The 22,816-nt window shown below is 36.7% G+C and overlaps 1 protein-coding gene across 2 annotated transcripts in view; it reads left to right on the plus strand.

Moving 5' to 3' along the window:
* NUBPL (NUBP iron-sulfur cluster assembly factor, mitochondrial) overlaps positions 1-22,816 on the plus strand; it is an 87,503-nt gene that overhangs the window by 39,483 nt on the left and 25,204 nt on the right. For both annotated transcript variants that reach the window (XM_031593792.2, XM_031593793.2), the window contains exons 7-8: positions 11,073-11,166; positions 22,412-22,497. In XM_031593792.2, coding sequence (XP_031449652.1) covers positions 11,073-11,166; positions 22,412-22,497 — 180 coding nt within the window. The remainder of the gene's footprint in view (positions 1-11,072; positions 11,167-22,411; positions 22,498-22,816) is intronic.

Below are 22,816 nucleotides of genomic sequence, written 5' to 3' on the forward strand. Positions count from 1 at the left end.
CAGGCTGTGAGAATGTTTTCCTTGCTCTGCTTCCAGTAGTCTCGTCTCCAGCACAAATCGCACAGGTATGCATGTCTGCCCTCCTTTGCATAAAACAAAACAAATGCAAAACATGCAACTGTTCTTCTGGATTTGGCTAGGCAGGGAGAAATGGAGGGGAACTCCTGGTTTTCCAAAATGGCTGCCTTAGGGCTAGAACAGATACTGGTACTTACATATAAATATATTTTATTCCTGAAGCTTTAAAGAAAACTATTTTGAGGTTTAAAGGGTTGCATCATCTGTCTGCAGCAAAGTTCAGAACTTTGTGCCTAAAAAACATGTCATCGTGCTTTGTCCTTTAAGGAATGAGGTGGTCATTTAATCATGTTCAGAAGTGTTTGCTTAACGGGAATATTGGTGGCAGAGAAACTGAAAAATGAGAAGGCACTATTTATTTTCTTTCCTAAATGAAGCTTTTATTATTTGCATGAGACTTCACGAAATATTAAGTGTTGCAGGCACCTCATATGCCACTTTCCCACTCTCTGTTCTTTTGAAGTGATTGTAAGTTAAATGCAAAAAAGAGCATGGTTATCTTCATTGCTGTACTTGCACACCGTGTGGCAGTGCCTGAAAGGTGGGCACCTGGCCTTCAGGAATGGTGTTTGAAAGTCAAAGAAAAGCCTGAACTGGATCTATCTAGGATGGTGTGAATGCCTCCTTTGTCATTCCCAGTATTGCTGAGAGATTATTTTCCCATCCTGGAGATACCTTCAGACTCTTTGCTGTCGCATTAGCAGAACACGTATGGTATCGTAAAGAGCTCTGAAGTTTGAAGCTTGATGTGGAATAAATGGAAATTAATGGTGTTAAGGTCAAAGGTGGGAGGGTCACAGGCTGGAAATGAACAATACTGTCTTAAGAAAAGCCTATGAGATGTCTCGCTTTCTGAATGTCCTGGATTTCAGCACCTACGTGTAGCCCAGATTAGGCAACTGAGTTTATGTATAGGGTTGTGGTTGCTTCTGTGACTCCTATTTTCCTTGTCTGGTGGCTGAGATAAATGGCACCTGCTTGAGAAAATAAAATTCATACCTTCCATCTTTTGTATGAATTATTTCATGTATCTAATTATGATATAAAAACCCAGAATTACAGCAGCAGAACCAGTGTTCTGGCTTTAGTTCATTTTTAAATGGCTGTGAGTACTCAGCTTTGTGTTGGATTCAGTGTTAACAGTGACAGTTTCATTTTGAACATGTCTGCCTGACGGGTCTTATAAGACGGTAGGGCTCCTCTCTCACAAGGCTGTATATAATTACTGGATCACAAAAGGGGATCTGGTTGACACGTGGTGCACAACAGAGATTTTGGTATTTGCAGAAGACTTCTCGCTATCTGTCTGTTTTATGGTGAAAATGTGCGTGGTTTTGACTCAAACATTCAAATTATTCTGTGTTACAGGCACCCAACTCTCATAATTCATAGTTTGAGTTGTTGTGAATCAGAAGAATTGCTTAGGAGGTGTTGTGTTGGTTTTATGTGCTGCCTTCCTAATTATTAGGTCAAATATGTTGTCCTTGTGTCATTAAAACTGTACTGCAAAAATAAGCTGAAGTAATTGTGGATGTAGAACATTTGACTGAGGGACACTGATAAATACTGGCTATGACGAGAAAGGTAAAGAAATTCTGAAGTATAGAGATTTTCCCTAACTGTGAGCAATGAAACAAAATCAAAATTCAGCATACATTTTCCAGACGTTCTTTAGTAGTGTTACAGTTGAAATTACAGCTCAATTTGTACTCTTAGGATAGTAATATTTTCTACTAGTTAGCAATGCTTTGCCAAAGGACACCAATATGTTTGAAGTGGTGATTGGCAAATTGTAGTTTGATTACTCTCAAGCTAGTTTGTCACTTTGGACTTTGTTGTGCCGAATCAAGTAAATTGCTTTCTGACACCTAACGTTAATAACACATACACACAAAAATATAAGAACTGAGGTATGTGTAAGTGAGGAAGGAGTTGATCTGCCCACTGCTGTACCTTCTTCAGCTGTAGCTGCATTTGCTTCTTGAGCGGTCAAGATCTTCAGGAGAGCTTTGGGTTGCTTCTGAATGTGTAGGTGGAGCTCGCTAATACTGATTGGTTTTTTTTACTTTCCATTTTTGACATTCTTCATATTTTGTTCAAAACGGAGTACTGTCCTGCTGTCACACCATTAAAGATTGTTTAGCATCACTCAAATTTACTCTGTAAATAATGTGTGAATTTAACAGATGTTTTTTAATTGAATTAATAAATTGTTTTGTTTCTGTTTTTTTTTTTCCAATGAATATGCTTCCGTTCTGACCACTGAAATTGCAAGACTGATCCTTCACTCATGTCATCACTCTGTATCTCTTTTGCTCCCAGAAAATAAATGCGAGTATCCAAGTCTGTGCAGGTTTTGTACCTGTATTCTTTGCAGAAAGTGATTTTTTCTCACTTAAATGATTGACACAAATGTAAAATAATTGTACTAAAGGTACTGAAGATTAATGTTTTTTTTTTTTTGTCCCAACCCAAACAACCTTACCATTTTTCTGGCTTTTTTTGCTCAATCAGCAGTGTTTTTTAAAAGAAAAATAGTTTGAAGCAGAATTATGCCTTTGGAATAATTTCCCGTGTCTCTTTTTCCATATAGTTAAATCAGTGCTCATTTTAAGTATTTTTTTTTCCTGTATATTAATTAAGAAGTAAGAATTGGAGTTGAATAAAAATCTAGAATGGAGATGAAAATACAGAACCTGACCCTTTCTTGCCAGTAATTGCTTAATGACCCTAAATTCATGGTATCAGCATTTTCAGCAAATTATTTTAATTAGCTTTAGATTACAAATAACACTCTTGATTTATTGTTGCAGAAATAGAACTGAGGGCATGGTTGGATGCAAAAGCATGGATCTGCAAGCATGGCAGTTTGGGCAATCTTATGTATGAAGTTTTCATAGATTGTTCGTCTAATCTATAGTAAATGCTTTGACTACCCTAACAGTAAGCGCATCTTTAAATTGAAAAGTGATGTACATTTTGCAACTGTTTACACAGTTCTCAGATTTATTTATGTTTGTTATATTTTGTATTTTGTTATATTTTGTATTCTACTCTTTGTAAATACAATGTGTATGTAGTTGGCTTTGCTCTTTTCTAACCTAAAGGCAGTTCATTAAACAGAAAACTTGTATCAGCTCACAGTCTATGGACCAGGCCATGGTTAAGAATCCCTGTGAGTCAGTGATTTACTCTGCTTGCTCTTGCCTGTGTTCTTGCTTACGCTTTTTTCACTCTCTCATCCCCTCGAGTCTTCCTGTGGAAGCGAAAGGTTCCGTATACTTATTATCTGGCCTTGCTGTGATTTCTTGTTTCTTGTCGGAGCATTGATTATTGTACTCCAGGGTAAGCTGAGCAGAGTCCAATGCTGATTTCATTAGCAAGGGTAAACTATTCAGAATTCAGTGACTAGGGAGCATATGCTTGTGAATTTTAAGTGCATAAAAGTTTGTACAGTAGAATTTTGTCAATGTTTGAGGGAAAACAGGTTATTCTAAAATACATGCATGTAACACTTTATTGCTGAAAATTAATGTTTCAACTCAAGGTTGCTTATTCTGAGGTTAGATAACATCTCACCAGACAGAAAATCTAGCTCTGTATTGAGATTTACTATCTCTGGCCTCAGTTCAGTGATCTACATCTAATTGATTCTTTTCCAATTCTTATATTATTCTCTTTACGGTAATATTGGAGAGCTTTCTTCAGCAGCATCTTAAGTGATCTGAACAACATCTATGATATTATTTTCTTCTGTCATCTTTTTCTTGAAGGTCTTTAAGACTTTTGTCCTGAAATCCTGTATTCTGTACAAAAAAGCATTATACACTTAACAGAATTTTTTAATTTTTAAATTTAATATTTTTCAATTGAAGTACTAATGTAAAATCAGTTTCTCAATGAGTCACAGAATTGTGCCTGTGTTAACTATTAATAAATGAAGAGTTACTTTTTTAACCAGAATATAAACTGAAGTTTGAAGAAGTGAAATGACTTGTAAAGACTATTAGGCAAATAGCTTTCTGTTGTATAGCTTAGGCATTCAGCCTTGAATTATACATCAGCTTTTAACATCGTTAGAGAAATTCTGGCTAAATTATATGTGGAGGGCTGGTTTAATAAATTTTTCCCATTTGATATCTGTTATGCAGACAGCATATGTAAATCTTATGAGCTGAAATGGATTCCTAATAACACTGCCTTAGAAGTGGTTTGTTAACTTTGGGACTGATAGTTAAATAATGCTGATGTCCCTCTGTGCTTAGGCAGAGCTCTAAGAGGCTTAATTGTTTAGGTGATATCCGTAAAGCAATTGCACCAAACTGGTTATTAGCTTAATTGGATGATGTGATACTAACTCACTTTCTTCCAATTTGTTTAGGTTTCTGTTAATATTTTTTTGTTGTTTAACTTTATTGCTGAAAGGCATAAGAAGGGAAAATTGTCTTCCACAATTATTTTCTGAACATCGTTATTGAGAAGCTGAACTGCAGACAATTTTATATCACTGAACAGGAAGAAGGTATATTTCTGAAGAAAAGTGTTCTGTGTTATATAGTGCAGGCTGTTTGTGGGTCAAGGGTAGAGAGCAGCAGAAGAATGATCAATCTCAAGACTGACTGCATAACACAGTTTGTTTCTCAAACTGTTGTCTTTTAGAGAGCACGTGTTTTGAATCACTGTGAAATAAGAGTTTCATCTCACAAAGGCTCTTCCATGGAAGTAACTCAAATGTAGTGGGAAATTCTTATACACAATATTGCTGATACTATCTCCAGTAATTGTTGTGGGGATGCACAAAGCTACTCCTTTTCAGTTATCCCAGTGACTAGCCACAGACTCTTGAGGACATGTCAAGCTGCTCTACATCTCAGCGCCTCTGAGGCTGCAGCCTTGGCTGGTCTTCCTGTGGTTGGGTAAGAGCCTGATGTCCCTATCCTCAAACTCCTTGTTATTGTGTCTTCTGGAATATGATAGTTTAGGTGGGTTAACCTGTAGGTTGTACTGGTGAGGGTGACAGAAACCTCAGGCTTACTGCATCATATTCTTCATCTGCCTTCAGATCTTAATGCTGTTTTAAAAAAAAAAAAAAAAAAAAAAAGAAAAATCAGGGAGAAGGAGGCCAGTCCCATTTCAGTGGTTGACAGGAACACAGCTCTGATTTCTAGGCACTTAAAGTTTATATTCGCGAGGAATAGGAGAATTTCCTTCTCCTTATGGAAATGGTTGGAGAAAACTGTTCTTAGGCTTCACCTCAATTTCTCTCTGAACTTTGGCAAAAGAAAAAGAAAAGTGACTGCTCAAAAATACCTTAGAGGGAATTTGAATTACTGCAGTGCATTGGTTTTTTGTGGTGTTAAATTGCAAGTCTTCAAGATTGGTTAGGCTTCATAGGACAAGTCAGAATAGCAGTGTTCTTCATTCAGAAAGTGTCAAGTTGCATTAAGCACTATAGAATCTCCTGCTATAGTGTAAGAAGCTGCTGTGGTGCAAGTATTTATTTCAGTAGTAGAGAGTTTGTGTAAGGACTGAGCATCTCCTGTTCTTTAGTTTATTAAATGTTTGTGAGAATAAGTACTTTTTTTTAAAATTACAATATTGTAAGTTTCATCATACTATGAATAATCTGTTTTCATATAATGTGAAGCTGCATTTCAATCCCCACTGTCTATATATCTTTGACAGACTATTTAAGTAAATTTTCAGGGAATTAATTTTTAATGTTTGTTTTGTGTATTAACAGATATATGAAAACTTCTGTGCATATTCATACTGAGTTTACAACAGATTTTCTGAGCCTTGTTCTGTTCAGCTGTTTGCCTGCACTAAATCACATATATATACCCAACACAGTGGTTAGGAGGTGGGGAGATAGGCAGGAATAGACCTTAGGCTGTCTGCAATGTAGCTTTTAACTTTTCTGATACTGGTGTTCAGAGCTTGGTTGGCTGCTGCCAAGCCTGCACCTGCAGTGCTGCTTGATTGAAACTCTGCATGTATTCCTCTTAGTAAGAACAAATAAATAATATCTTCTGTTATTTACCAAACACCAGGATTACTTCAAAACCACAAGCAGCAATCCTTCTTCTGTGCTAATATTCTGTTATTTTTACCTAATGCAACAGGATTCTCAGGCTTAATTCCTCAACAGAAATAGAATTCTCTATACTCTATCTGAGGAACCCTTGCTCAAAATGCATATCTGGTGCTTTGATTATGAATTGCCACATAACAGTGATTGATTCAAGTAATTTACATGGAAGCATTCATGGTGTTTCTGAGCAAAGGAAAAATCACAGAAGCACATGGCAATTAATTATGTTGCTTAACAATAAATGTCAAGTTAAAGCTTTCTTTAAAAAAGATGAATGATATACTTAAGGAAAGCAAAATTATATTTCTATGCTTTGAAATGTTTTACACACTGTATATTAGAACGTTGAAGGTTTTAGCACTCTTAGACATTGGTAGAGGTGCTGACAGGTTACAGATGCTACAAGGCAGGCTTTTGTAACTGCTGTCTGCTTACTGCTTGCAAAAGGAACTCCTTTAGTGTAACATGCTGTTAAACTGAGCTCATTTTTTGTATGCGAGGACGTTTGCATGCAGGCGCACTGAGAACCATAGAGCATGAGGACTGGTGATCCTGGGTTGGTGAATTTTTGCATATAAACAGGATTTGCATTTGAATTTGTGTTTTATATCACAGCTTGATTATACATCCCATTTTAATAATGTTGAAAGAATGTCAGTAAGAGACTTCAGAATGCCACTCCTATGATTATATGTTCCAATTTTAAGTTAATTAAAAATGTCTCTCTTTTTTCTGCTTTATCAATATTTAGTAAAAGACTTGGATTTTTTTCCTCACTTAATAGTGTGTGCATTTCTATAAAGAATAGTTACACCTTCCAAATTATATTCAATAATGTGTTTAATAAAAGCCTGTCGTATTGCATACTCCTGTGGGAGAGTGTTGGAGGAGAAACTGAACTTCAGTGTTCATCATATTCCTATTCTGCAGTAAATATATTTCTATATTCCTATACTGCGGAGTGAAATGTGAGGTGCAGAATTCTCTAGCCTGCATCCGAATAGATCCATACTGGCTACAGTATATTGTTTGCTCCCAGACAAAAACAGTAGCTTAGTTCTTTTTAACAATAATAAAAAAAAAAAAGTTATTTTGAATAAGGGACAGTTTTTTTCAATCCAGTTTGGTGTCCAACTTCAGCAGTTGTACTGGTGCAATTCTAAGTTGTTTAGAGGATGATTCTGGTACATATTCAACACGTGAACTTCTAGATATATTTCTTGTTTTGATCTAGCATGATAAGGGCCTGTCTTGCTACTACTGTGTAAAGCAGCAAAATGTCCTCTACACTGCTGCTATATTGGTGTACTTTCTCCTTTTTTTTTTCTTGTCAGATTTATAGGAATTATCTCCATCAAATTGTGTTCTGCTATAATTTTTTCAATCCATTAATTTGAAGATGATAAAGAAATAAGGTGATTTTAGTGCGGTAGATTAGCTAAAGCATTATAATGTAATTGCCCTGTGTATTAAGAGTATTTTTTCTGTTGCCTAGCAATGAGATTTACCACGAGGTTCACCATGTGCTTAAAATTCCATTGTTAACATCTGTTCACAGAGGTTTATAACTTGAACAAAAATCATTACTCATAATACAATCCAGGAAATTCTTGTTATGGGGTCACTTACTAAGCAAGATTGAGGCAGATAACTCTTGAGGCAGATACATTCAAATTTCTGTACCTTTTCTCCCATTTTACAAAGTGAATTTTGGAAGCAGCTTATTCAGTCATCCCTGGTAAAGGTGGTGAGGGTTGTGTGTTTTTGTTGTTGTGTTGGCTTTTTTTTGTTTTCTGTTTGTTTGAACTATTTTGCAGTATTCTTTGAGGTGATGCTTGAAGCTAAGCTTACGTAGTAAAGAACTAGAAACTAGAATCTAAGTTTTTCTACAACCATAATTGGTTTTGCAGACTAGGTAAGAGAGTTGAATAATAGTAGGGATGGACAGCTGCATGTGTTTCAGGACTGCATCTTGCTGCAAGGCAGAAAGCAAAAAATGAGTTTATTTGAAATTTCTACAGTAGGATTTAAGGAAGGAGAACACGATGAGTGGACTGGTAAACTTGGGCTTAATAAAAGATGCCAGGATCGTGCATTATAAAGACACAAGGGAAAAAAGTCATTTTGATGTAAACCTTTGTATGAACTAAACACTCACTACTTTATTGCTACAAAATAGCTGTGATTATCATGAAGGCTCTATTCTTGTATATTTAAATATACACTTTTTTATGGCAGATGTGTTTAGCTGAAGATCTTAAAGGAATTTGACTTTTCTCTTGTTGTAAGCTACTGCTGTTTTATAGCATCTGTATCAGTAACCTTTCAATTTGTCACCTTTGTAATGGTTAATTTTTAATTAAGAAACATAGAAATTTGAAGTTCATGCCTTCATGTGAGCAAAGTTAATTAAATCTGGAAAAGGAGAGATCTTCAAGCACTGGTATGTAATTAATATTGCTAATTACAAAACAAGATAAAAATAAGTAAAAATGATAGATATTTAAAATAATCTGGCTTCTGTATCTCATGCTTATGTTTAGGGTGTACACTTTTGCACATGTGAGATTCTTCCTTGGAATTATAATCTTGATATGATTATGAATGTTAATTACTTAAGAAATCTGCTCAGCATATGTCATTTTCACTGACAAAATATTTATAGTATTATAATATAGATCAATACGAAATGTAAAAAAGCATATGCAGTGTTTGCTGTAGTTAAAAGTAGCATTTCCTGTTTAGCTAGAAATGATCTTTAGTACTATTTAGTGTTCCTGCAGTGTTTGTAGCGGAAACGAGGAATGGGAGGAGGGCCTGCTATCAATTCAGAGTCACAGAATCACAGAAGCACAGAATGGCCAGGGTTGGAAGGGACCTCAAGGATCATGAATCTCCAACCCCCCTGCCACACGCAGGGCCACCAACCATTCTACCTAATGCTAGACCAGACTGCCCAGGGCCCCATCCAATCTGGCCTTGAACACCTCCAGGGACGGGGCATCCACAACCTCTCTGGGCAGCCTGTTCCAGCACCTCACCACTCTCTCTGTAAAGGACTTCCCCCTGACGTCCAACCTAAATCTCCCTTCCCTCAACTTAAAACCATTTCCCCTTGTCCTGCTGTCACTCACCCTTTCAAAGAGTTGATTCCCTCCTGCTTGTAGGCTCCCTTTAGGTACTGAAATGCTGCAATGAGGTCACCCTGTAGCCTTCTTTTCTCCAGGCTGAACAAGCCCAGCTCTTTCAACCTGTCCTCATAGGGGAGGTGCTCCAGTCCCCTGATCATCTTTGTGGCCCTCCTCTGGACCCTCTCCAACAGCTCCCTGTCTTTCTTGTACTGGGGGCTCCACACTTGGACACAGTACTCCAGATAGGGCCTCACAAGAGCAGAGTAGAGGGGAACAATCACCTCTCTGTCCCTGCTGGCCACCCCTCTCTTGATGGAGCCCAGAATCCCATTTGCCTTCTGAGCCGCAAGGGCACACTGCTTGCTCATATTAAGTTTTTCATCTATCAAGACCCCCAGGTCCCTCTCCACAGGGCTGCTCTCAAGGACCACTCCTTCCAGTCTGTAGGGATGCTTGGGATTCCTCCGGCCCAAGTGCAAAACTCTGCACTTAGATGCTGAAAGTAAGATTTGGTAACTCACTTTACCCATCCACCTTTTCCAGGAAGTGCTTTGAAATCTTCTGTCTTTATCAGTCAGCCCTCTACCATTCTGTTTATTGCTGGACTGCTACACTGTATTAGTGGGCTGGATTTAGCATCATTTGTGCTTCCCCAGCATCTTCATCTGTACAAAGACTCGATGAACATTCCCTTGAGAAAGTCTGACACTCTGGAATAATAACTGGTGACAGGCAAAAATGGCAATTGCTTTTGCTGTTCAGTTGACACTAAGGAAATGTGCAAAATAAAAGAGAAGATAAAGTTCTATTTTGTTTGGCATTTTCTTATTTAGTGGAGGCCATAGACTGCATCTGTAGTTTGAATCAGATACAGCATCTGATCACACTGTCTGTGTGGACAAGAAGAGTTAGGGGAGACATTTATGCATCTTCATTGTTTTTAATGTGGCTATGATTTCTAAAGCTTCTTTACTGCAGAGACAAAAGACCTCATATCACTATTGCTGGCTAGAAAGAGTGCACTGGTATTAACCTATTCCATGTCAGAGTCAAATCATGGATCTCTTGAGGCTTAGTTAGCCACTGGGAGATGCATAGGCAAAACATAATGTGGCTTTACATAATATGGAGTGGTGCTATTTCCTTTCCTGGGTTAGGAGGGACTGCATTGCTCAACAGCTCTGCTGCACTGGAGCTCAGAGAATGTGCATTGAAGTACCCAGCATTTCAAGGAGAGTTATTTAGCTCACCAGGAAGTCTATACTGGTCAACAATATAAATAATCACAGCAATTCCAGAATTTGAGTCTAGGACCTTTTGTCACTTTCATTTGATGCCCTATTAGTCTTGATTTATTCTGTCTTATGTACATTTTAGATCTGTGTATTATAGCTGGTGACTTTAATTTAACAAATCATTTTTTTTAATAAACAGCTATTTTTCGTAGTAAATAGCAGCACATTCAGTACCAAGAGTTCTCCATGCATGAATAACCTCACAGAAACAACCAAAAAAGGATTGCTGAGGAGATTATACATAATTTCAAAGAATTGATAAGTAGTAAGCAAAATTAGTCAAAAATTAATGGAAACATTTCGTAAGCAATATTTGTTACACAACAAATGACACTGTCTCAGTATCATTCTTTGTGGTGTTCTTGAGTTTACCTGTTCTACATAGCGTGTTTTATTTCAGTCTTTGTGTCCTTTAGAGTGCCTTAAATAAAAACCCTTCAAAACTCCAACATGTATTTTATTGTTTTCTTCTAGGTTGACTGGGGTCAACTGGACTATTTGGTAATTGATATGCCACCTGGGACTGGAGATGTACAGCTGTCAATCTCGCAGAATATTCCAATTGCAGGTATATGCATCATTTGACTGTTTCTGAGATTTGAAATTAAGTCTGGTAGTGTTAGAGAAGTCATTTTTTAATAATGATGGTAAAAATTCTATTAATTGTTTTTATAACACACTAAGTAACTACTGTGTCAGTAGTTTAGTGATGGGGAAAAAGTACTGCCAGGGATTTTTAGCATGTCTGTATTGAGATTGTGTTGCATTCTTTTGAGCTAAGTTTCATAAAGATTGAGAAGTCAACTATTTTAGTATTCTGGAAAGAAAGGCAGGTATGCTGAAGACTGTTAAGGCTAATACAGAAAAGTAGTTCCTTTGTCTCTAGATGCTACATATTAATGTTAATACAATAAAATTGTTTTTCTTCATGATTGCTTTTTAATTAGAAGCTGGCAATGCTGTTAACGCACGCACAGCATGTATTCAGTTAAACTGTGCAGCACTGTAATGCACTGATGCATTAATTTTCCTCTTGTGTTATGAATTTGAATTTTTGTAGGTGATATGAACTTTGACAAATCAGTCTTGAGATATATAGATCGCCTTCTAATCCCATTGGCTTAAGCAGGAGTTAGAAATACTGCTTGTGAAAGGATCTGCTTAGCATCTCATGAGATCTAACAGAGTGTAATGGTCTTACCTGTCTGATGTACTTCAACAAAAGCGATTGCTAGTAACCTGTCTAATGAATGTTAGGAACTTAGTGGGATGAAGGGAGTCATTTTAAAATCAGACAAATAGTATATTTATCTTGTAAGGTGAAGTCTTGTGTGGTAATGATAGTTACTCATATATCTACAAGCCTGAATGTCTGAAAAAGTTAAATCTAGTGCTAAAGCTATGTGGTGGTATCTCACAAGTATCCATGATGTCAAGTTTAGAAAAACCTAATTGTTTTGACATATATGAAACTCAAATGTTAATCCAGTTGCAATGCTGTTGCCCCAAATTATTAAGTATCTCAGGGGGCTTACTCTGCTCTCTGTGATTGTGTTGAGTGGTGAAAGGTTACAAATCAACAGAATTGTGACGAAGGATTTAATGATTTTTTTCCCTTAAGAAGTATGAGTCTTCTATTGCTCTTGCTTATCTATGACCTCAAATATATGATGAGATGAAAACCAGCAAGCCCATTTTCTCAAATAAAGAATCATAGGATATCATGAGTCGGAAGGAACCCACAAACATCATTGAGACCAACTCTTGGTATTGGAACTTAGTGCATGTTGCATGCAGGTCAGTACAAAAGTAATGTCTCCTATTTATTTCCATGGAAACTACAACAGCTACAAAGATCATCACAATGACATTACTTGATAGAGTAGATTCTCAGCTACCAAAGACTATTCTTCAACAGTCACCACCATTAGATATGCATTTTTGCCAGCCGTGAACATTTTTGCCTGCATGCCACACTCATACAGATCTGCACTAGAGGAGGTGACCTGCTGTTGCCAGTGCATAAATGCACCACCAACTGCCTCGCTCTGCTCACATTCAATGCGTGGTCTCCATAAACATTCAGGAAGCATTGACGAGAATGTCAGTGGCTGCAGTTTTTTCCTCATGAAGGAATTCAGTTCCACACCTTTTCTTCACAGGCACTTCCATGTTAGATGCCATTTTGTCAGAGTGCCCCTCTGCTGCCATCTGTCGCACAGCAACAAAACGTAATGGAGTGCTGGTGGTAATGTTCAACTTCTACTGCCATCCAATCAAAATTTGCCTGTGACGTTGTCAGCCAGCATAATAAAGTAGGCATTGCTTTTGGAGTAATGGTAGCAGATCAGGAGGGCTTTTTACTACCAAGGTTTTTAGCAATGATGTGTAGTATAACAGTGGCATGAAGTTTTTGATAAGGTAGAATTTCACATTAAATCTTGTATATAAAGGCAGTAAAACTATGAAATCCAAGAGGTGTAGATTATGAGTGGTTTTAATATATGGTGTTATATTGTTAATTGCTTTTTGCTCACTTAAAGAGATCAATAGATTCTTGATCTTCTTGAGATTTTGTGCCATTTTCCCCCAGAATACTGTACTGCCTTCAGAAGTGTCACAGGTTGTGGTGCTTCTTCATTGTCCTCTCTTACAGAAGAGTATGCTAGAAGGCACTTTAGTCCTGCATTTCCTAGTTTTCTAAGTTGTGTTGAAGTATGTTTATGGAAGATCACAAGTTGTTTCTAATTGATATACTGCATCAGTAAATGGAAGCCTTAATTTAGATAGATTTTTTTTTTTCCTAATGTGGCTTCTCAGAATGTAACAGATGTTTAAAAAAGATTTTTTTTTGCTAATAGCAATGTTCTTATTTTTGTGTGGGTGTAACAAATTGAAGAACTAAGAGTAAATATTTATTCATTTTTATTCAGTATTTGAATAAGTTTTCAGTTAAATATGGTTGTCATAAGTATGTGGTTTTCATACCTTTTCAATTTTGAGGTAAGTCAAAATAGACAAGATGTTGAATTAAGATAAAGGAAACTGCTTAAAACCAAGAACAAGCAGTACAGATTCTCTTTATATGCCATAAGGGAGATAAATTCCTTTCCCATGCCTCTTCAAACTATTAAGTATAGGTTTGGTTTTTTTTTTTTAATTTTTAAGACTGCTTTTTTTTTTTTTAACAACCTCCTAGCTGAAGATTGCAACTACCATAGTTGTTCAGTTCATCTTCTTCTATATGAACTTTGTAAAATTAGAAATAATGCGATCAGTTTACATTTACATTTCAGTTTGGTTGGAGTAGTACAGCATGTTAGTTGAGGTCAACTCTTGTAGTGTAAAAATAAGTCTATTGTGTTTTTGAATAAGATAGACATCGCAGACAGTGATTAAGATTTATAAATCCATGTGTTCTAACATGGATTGCAATTTAGCAACTTACATAGAATTTCCACTGCTGTCTGTTGTTGGTATTTTTCCTTCTTTTTGGAAGGGCTTCTTTTTTTTGTATTACTAATTTGACTATACTTTTTTTTTTTTTTTTACTCTGGTTAATTGGTTGCTGCGTATTCAAGGCTCCACAGCCTTGTTTAGCATACCTTTATTTCCTTCAGCATTGTTGCTTTCACCCCCTTCTTTTAAGGGTTCAGAAGATGGTGTCACAAATCTCAATGCTGATGTCTTTAGAGCAGCTTACAGGATTCTGCTGGTTGTTTTGTGAGCTCCGTCTTCATTTGCAATTCATGTTTCCAAACAGTTTGCTGTCTTTATTTTATTTATTTTTCAGTTTTACAGAAAGTAGTTATTGTGCCATTCTGTTTCCGCTTCAGTTTTCTTGTTCTTTGTTATTCCTTTGAGAATACTTGGACAGTCATGGTATTAGCAGCGTAATTTTTCTTTCCTCAGAGACAGTGCATATATCCTAGCTAAGTACATTGAAAAGTGCATTATCTAGTTTGCATGAAAGTTGTACTTTGATTTGCATGCATGCATATGTGAGATACAGTATTTGCATTATGTTTTCAGTACTTATCTATGGCTTCCTAGGGACAGACAGTGTAGAAAAAAAATATTTTCTCTAAATGAATTTACAGAACCTGCATGAATTTTTTTGCCAGTTACTTGACCAAGTTTTTTCTGTGGGTGTGACAAAGAGCAATGGCAAAGGGGAGGGTTGTTCAGATGTGACGTGTAAATCTGTAGCACTGCAACACTGGTCAATAAGAGGTGAACCTATGGGAAGTGTGATAGGGTACTGAGTCTTAATGTTGGAGTAACTTTTTATCCTGCATCACAGCTCCTGCATCACAGCTCCTGATATCTTCTTGGTTTGCAGAAAGATTAAAGGAATACATAATACAACAAAATATGTATTCTAATTCTGATCATAGTTAAAGAGAATATCAGCCTCTCACAATTTCAGTTGAAATGGCAGCTTTGTGTGTGTAGTTATTCTTTAAAATATGGCAACCAAGGCAACTATTGTGATTTTTTTGTTGTTTTATTATTCTTAGTCACCTTACAAGCAGACATATTATTTAGCATAGTGTTCATTAATCACCTGTAGCTTTTCTCATGCTTGCATTCATTTTTCAACAAACTAGCAGATGAGAAATGATTACTTAGAAACATGGTAGATATTTTTGTTTCACTCCAGCTTCTTTCTTCAGATGCCAGTCTGTTTTTCACATAGAAGTCCTAGATCAGCTTGGACAGAAATGTTTTGTTTGTGACCTATTGCTACTTAATGTATGGGTAGGAGAAAGTACCTGCCTGTTGTAAAAGGGTTCCAGTGCCCTGTTAGCACAAGCACTTCTTTCTCCTTCAGAAGCTAAATTGTGGAAGCTGTTAACTATGTTAGTCTGCCTGTTGCCTATTCTTTATTAATGTTAAAGTGAAGTTAGCGTTAGTCAAATGTGACAGCTTGACAGCTTTAGAGATGACACTGTCTCAGTTGACATCTGGCTCTGGGTTAATACTGAAATTGTCATTTCATTTGCTAAACTTTGTCATATGACATTTTTCTACGGACCTCAAGATGCCATGGCAGTGAAAGCCATTAGAAATACGCAGTAGGAAGTGGGCTGAGGCAATCCAAGAATTTCACATCTTGCTTAACAGTCTTTTACTTGGTACAGTGGTGAATTTATACAGGAGACCTAAAGGTAAAACGTATTGTTTTATTTCAGTGCATTTAATTTTGCAGTCTTTCAAAAGTAACATTTTTTTTCTCCACACAAAGCATATGTTATTATAACAAGCTTATTATAAGCTTTAAAAAGGCGGCTGCTGAAAATTAGAGAAGATTATTTGTGAAGATAAGCAAAGTGAAAAGCAATGTGAATGCCATTTTGTTTTGTTTCAACTTCCATAAAAAAGAAGCGTCGTCATTGCTAGCCACACAGGGAATGACATCCATCACCTTTTTACATTTTAAACCTATACAACAGACAGATCCCACCATCTTTTTGTTGCTTTATCCTGCAAATTGTGTAGTTTTCCTAGTGACTGCATTTTTCACCAACACACAGATCTTAATCAACTCCTGAATGTTGTCTTTGGATTTTTACTGAATGTTTACCAAAGAAATTTTATGTCAAAAAAGGATTCTCAGAAAATTGTGATAAATAGGATTTTTGACTGATTAAAAAAAAAAAAAGGCATATTTTTACTAATTAAACTTTAAAAGTCATAGCAATTTTTTTTTCTTCAAAAGTGTAAATTGAGGAAGGAATGGGTAGAGGTATATTACCAAGTTGAACACCAGTTGTTTTCATGAATTCTGAAAACATATGATTAACCATTATGTGCCAAACTGCTGAACCAAACTTCATATTTATTGCAGTGCCAGGGGTGCAGCCTTGTAGACAGCTGTGTTATAGCAGTGCGTGCCTCTGTGGTGGTTTCACAATGACAGCCAACTGTACTCACTGCAGTGCACACCCCCACCCCCCCATTCCTCCCTCCTAAAGGAACAGAGGGAGAAAATACCATGGAAAAAGGTTCAAGGGCTGCAGCTCCAGCCTGGGACTGCTCCTGCAGGTGCTCTGCATGGGCTGTACTTGCTCCAGGCCATCTACTGCGATGCTGTGGGCTCCTCTATGGCTGCACATGGAAATCTCTGCATGGTGCCCATGGGCTACAGGTGGGCAACCTGTTCCTCCATGGGCCTCTCCTGTGCAGGAAGGAACTTCTGCTCTGTGCCTGGAACACCTCCTGCCCTACTTCTTAGCTGACTTCTTAGCAGGGCTGTTTCTGTCACATTTTCTCACGCACAGTAGTTTCTCCCTTTCTCAAATCTGCTGTGCCAGAGGCACAGCCAGTGTTGCTCATTGCTCAGCTCTGTCAGTCCCTTTGGGAGCAGCTGGCTCTGATATGACATGGGGCAGTGCTGAACTCTGCTCACAGGAGCGCCCCTGCAAATCCCCTGACATCAAAACTTTGCAATGTAAACCCCATACAGACAGAACTGGATCCTGCCTTACCATGTAATAATGTACAAAAACAGGAAGTTCCAGTTAATGAACAGAATGTCTGTTCAGAAAGAAGCATTAAAAAAAGGGGGGAGAAAGAAAGATTTTCAAATAATTTTAAAAAGAAAACAATGTTGATGATCTTAAAAAAAAAAAAAAAAAAAAAAAAGTTATTGGTGGTATTAGCAGAAAAAAGAATTGTGAGAAAAAGGAGCCATCTTATACTAATCAAGAATGCAATCTGAGTAGGTATGACACCATTTTCCTTTCTTTCCTGAAGAGAGATGATCAAAAAAACTCCAACCAGAGCAGCCATGCAAGTTGTATGTAGCGTATACTTTGATGGGAGGTGTATCTGTATTCTGTCACTGCTCTTTGTGCAAGTGTCTATTTGCCCCTTCTTGAAAATCTATCTTTGATGCAAATCATAGTTGCAAGGCATCTGATCTTCTTTCCTTTTAGTCTAACAATGATGCACAATGTTTTTCTCAATTTTTGAGCTTTCTTTCCACTTTTATGTAGGAAGTGCATTGTTCATTTCTATGGTAAATTTTTGAAGATTCTTTGTGGAAGTCATCTTGATTTTTGATAATGGTAAATTTTACTTCATCTGTTTTTGAATGGCAAATATTTTTAGTATCACATTTTTATACTTTTTTCAGGTGACCTTGGAGATGTAGTCTTTCTTTCATGGTACATTCTGATATTTTAAAATACTGCAGGAAAGCAAAAAGACATAAATTTAGGATGGATTAAAAGAGAACAGCAAAAACCCCTCAATCACAACATTGAGAATTTAGAGATTGATGATTGTATTCATGTAACTGTAGGTTGTACAATAAAGTAGTTTGTTACTGTTGTCAAAAAATTGTAGTTGACAGATGTAAGCTGGAAGTGGGACACAGCCAGGATCCAGCCTTCAGGACAGTTCTGAGCTGAGTTATGAGTCTCAAGGATCCGTTAAAGGAAAGTCATGCTAATGATTCTTTCATGTTACTAGTTGCAGTGAGAATGTTACATGCAAAAGCTGAAGGAACTCCTTTATGCAGTTCACCCAAGGAGATGGACATGTTTTCAGTGTTAGTACTACCTTAAGCATTACCAGCTGAAATCTTAGCAAAAACTAAAATCTTTGTTCTTGCAATAGCTTGTTCTGCATCTTCAAGTGTAAACTGTATGCTATAATTGTAGCATATTTTATCAATGAAATAAACAAGAAATTCAATGGAAAGCAAGAGGGCCTCTGAAGATCTGCAGTAGAGATGATTCAGGTTCATTAGGCTATTTATAACTTGCAAGTCTTGCCTGGAAGTTCAAAATTGATGCAGTGGAAGAGGTAACAAAAGCTACAAAAAATAAATGAGTATTGTGGTCAGATCAGACTGGGCAGCTTGTGGATGTGCCTCTGCAAGAGTGTTCAGTGCCTCTGTATTAACAGCCGTGATTGTTAGAGAGATGTAGTATAACTTTCTGTATCTTTTTCCCTCAGAACTCTCTCAGTCTTCCTGAACTGTTACTTCTCACTGCACAGGTTTTCTGGTTGATGTTATTTACTAAGCTAGTGAGAATCAGGGATATCTTCTGGACGTAATGTAAGTAATGTAATATTGGTGGGGAGAAGTTGTAGCCTGGTTATGAGTTCTGCATTTGTAAATACTGGAGGGGGGGAGGGGAAACAACACAAGGAATATATCTGAGAGTGGTTCTTCTCATCCTAAGGTAGATCTTGTAAACTTAGCTATTTTTCAGACTTGCCTGGTTTTTTTCCACTTCCTTGAAAGAAAGCCCTTGGGGTTTGCTTAGGTTTAAATAGACTATATCAAAGGGTTAGTGAGATACCACTTTGTGCCTTGTAACCCAAGGTGTGTAATGTAAACCATAATGACATGCTGAATAGATGTAATGTTTTCTATATCCAGAACTTTGAAGCTTTGTCAGCATTCCTAATTTCCTAAGCACCAGTCCACCAGTGAGGCGAGTACCAGCGTTGTATGAGCACACATTTCTTTTACTGGGTTTAAGCACTTGAGGTTTAAGGAAAAAGGCAAACATCAGTCTTATAGACCCACTGTTCGTTCTGTCTCCCTATTATGCGTGCTAAGTATTCAAAATAGAGTTAGCATAGTTTTTATTAATGCAAAGTGCATCAGCTTTTTGCCAGCTGAAATACGATGAAGTTACAAAAATAAATGAAATGCGTGAATAAGTAGATACGTCAGTTAAACATAAATGTGTTTAAGGTAGATATCCTTAGTATGCTTAAGGCATAGAAATTATTCTCCATGCAAGTGCTAACATAGAATTTGTAGAATGTTTTAATGTGAAATGTGATAACGTTATAGTTTCTGCAACCTCTCTGTTCGATTTGTCAGCCTTCATTTGCTTCCTTCAGTCAAGCTTGTGTAAACATTGCACGTATTGCTTCAAGAGACCTACTGTGTGTGTGAATTCAGTCATATTTCATTACTTTGTTGATCAAAATAACTCTTGACTGTTTGATATTCCTATTAAACATGTAGAACAGAAACAGCAAGGGAAGTTGTGTTCTTTCTTGCTCATTATTTGAATTGCTTTCCAAATTAAACATGCAAATTTATTCAGTGAAGGGGAGCACCAAGGAAAATCTCTCTGCCATATTCTATTGCTGGTGGAGGAAATAATACTGCTAAGTACTTGAATTCTTGAACTTCAGGTTGAGTTTGCTCAGCTAGCAGTTGTACCAAGGAGAGAGAAAGTATGATTAAAGTGTGTTGGTGTAAGTCAGTACAAGCTGGTTGTGCTGTTTTAGTCTGTATGTGAAACACAGATTTCTGACGATGAAGTTTCTGGATCTTCTCCCTAATCAGTAATTCTCTGTGAGTTTTGGATGGGTTATCCAAGGATTTAGATACCGATAATAGGAGTGGAGGCCTTTGAAGTCCCTTCCAGTCCTGTGTTTTTTTTTTTGTTGTTGTTGTTTTTTTGAATGAGTTTCAGTTGATTGTAAAGAGGTAGTCACTCACCAAACAGGTATTTCATAAATAGTTCAAAAGGCTCATCAAATTCTGCAAGTCAGTAAATCTCTGGTGGCTGCAATATAAACTTTTTAAACTTGTATCATGTTTACAGCTTATTTTAAGAATTTAATCCTTACTAAATTATATATGAACGGAGTCTAGAGTAGAAGCTACTGAAGAACTGAAGTGTACTTCCACTTTCCCAAATTAGCATGCTCAAAACTGAGACAGGATTACCTCTAATAAGAAGTAGTAAATGAAATCAGTAACTTACTGTGAAAGTTAATTTTGTTATGATTAGAATTGGTGAGTAGCACTTCCTTGAGACCACCTTTAATTTACATTTTATTTCAAGAAATTTAAATTGAGAGATGTCCTTTATCTTCCATGTTATTGTGAAGTAAATCACTTTGTGATGATTCTGTTAAGTTGTTGGAGCCTCAGGAAAGTGCTTTAGAGCCGGAGGACAAATCCTAATGAAATTACAGTAATTCAAAATAACCTTCTTTAAATTGCTTATGGAAGTGTCAGATTCTTGAGTAACATTATCAGTCTGATTAGTGAATGCTTTCTTAAGCCACTGGCAGATAGTCTCAGTGAGGCTTTGTACTGCTGCTGTTACAGTTACCTCAGTGGCTATCAGATGAAGCATCTTTTTCAAAGATGTTCTGTCCTCAGTGTCAACAGGAGAATGATTTCAGATTTCTTTATTCTCACAAACTGGAGTAACAACTTTAAAATAAATAAATAAATTAATTTATATATATATATATATATATATATATATATCCATAATCCCTGTCAGAGTGAATATAAATATAGAAGAAACCTATATAGTGTCAGCACAAGCAGATTCTTGGTTGTGTAGACTTTCATTCTATGGAAAAAATGTGCAGGCTGTCTACAAGCCTAGTTTTAACTCATGCATCTCAGAAGTCTGTTCTTTTTTATACAGGGAGTTGGTATTCATGACAGCCTAAAGTCTGTGAAATGCCAATGGATTGTTTCATCTTGTTAGTTTCTCCCTTTGGGTGAGGTTCTCTAACAAGAGAATTTGTTAATAAAAAACACCTTTCACATAGACTGCCTGTGGTTATAGTAGATGTTTTCATTGTTCATAACCTCTGTACTTCATGCCATTCATTTGAGTTGTTAAAAAATATTGGACCAGAAAATGGGGAATTAAGTTTTGCTGGCTGCCTGTTAACTGCTACATGGAGATCCAGGGAATGCTGAACATTTTTGTCTACAAAAAAGTAGACAAAAGCCTGTTGTATGAGACAGCTAACATGCGTGTATACACATTCAACATAAAATTCTAGTTTCCTGGTTTTGTCTGAGAAGACAGCTATAAGAAGCTTTTTGTCTGAGTACTGAAAGATCTTCATTTTACAATAATTTTTTTTAACAACAACAACAAAAATCATTTAAAAGATTCAAGGCCATTGAGTCTAAGCTACTAGTTTGCAGACTACATTTGAGCTAAGTTGCGTTCATTTTGTGGAATTAACTCTGTATTACAGTGTTGGCAGTGAAACATAACTGTACCCTTCATTGAAAAGACCAGCTTAAGTGTGGATGTAGCTGAAAGGATTCCATGTTATTCTTTGCTGTGTCACTGGAAGCAGGTCAGCTTAGGAAAAACAGCAAATTATTTGCATTCCAGAGTTTTAGAGAACAATAGGAAATTGTTTGCTTAATGTGTTACATACGCTGTTCAGTTTTTGGACTTAAGTCTGATATTACGTAAGGCAGAGAGAGGCAGCTTTTCAGGAGTGAAACACCAGATTGTATTTTTCCTTTTAACTAGAGGTTAAGCACACTGGTCGAAAACATTCACATGTGCTGTTAGGCAGTGTTTGGAAACGGCTGACTGTCACGCAGGAGAGATGCCATCAGTCAGCACATGGATCGCATGGGGCATCTGTACTACTGTGCTTCCTATCCCAGTGCTTTGTGAACTGGGAGGGCTCTTAAGATGCTAGGGCTCCCACTGCGAAGTCCCATGCGTCTGTGATGTTGTGCCTCTGAAAAGCTACTCACATTCATTCTATCATCTGTTCATGGTCATATGGCAGCTAGATCAGTTTTCTCATTTACAAGACGTAAGTGGTTTCTACATAGAAAAATATAGGGTGAAAATGTCTTAAGTTATTTTTATCACTCCCCATCATATCTCATGCAGTTTTGGTCACTGCATTATAAAGAAACGGGATAATTTTCTTTCTTAAATTGGGGGGGGGGGGGGAAATGCACCAAAAAACTGTTAACTGCTAAATATTTTGACTGTTTATGAATCATAATTTAAACTAATGATATTTCCTATTTCTTTTCTCAGGAGCTGTAATCATCTCTACTCCACAAGACGTGGCTTTGTTGGATGCACGCAAAGGAACTGAAATGTTTAGAAAAGTCCATGTACCTGTAAGCATCTACATTAAAAATACCAGTAGATTAAAAAAAAATAATAATAATTCCAAAAATCTGAAAATTTTCCCTATTTGTGGTAGATGAACAATCCACTGGGGTCGCTTGAATGTCAAAAATTCTTGTTTAAAAAAAAAAAAAAAAAGGATTAGAATTGCCTCATACCTGTGTCAGAAGCTTGCTTTAGCAGAAGGAAAAGAATTTCTCAAGTAATAATAATATTAAATTTATTTTCAATCAATCTATTTAATCACCTGGAATGGATCAGAATGCTAACCAGCTAAATAGAGTACTTTATAAAGTAATCTCTTCTTTC

The sequence above is a fragment of the Phasianus colchicus genome, chromosome 5, assembly GCF_987193195.1.
Source record: "Phasianus colchicus chromosome 5, bPhaCol1.hap1.1, whole genome shotgun sequence".
Lineage (NCBI taxonomy): Eukaryota > Metazoa > Chordata > Aves > Galliformes > Phasianidae > Phasianus > Phasianus colchicus.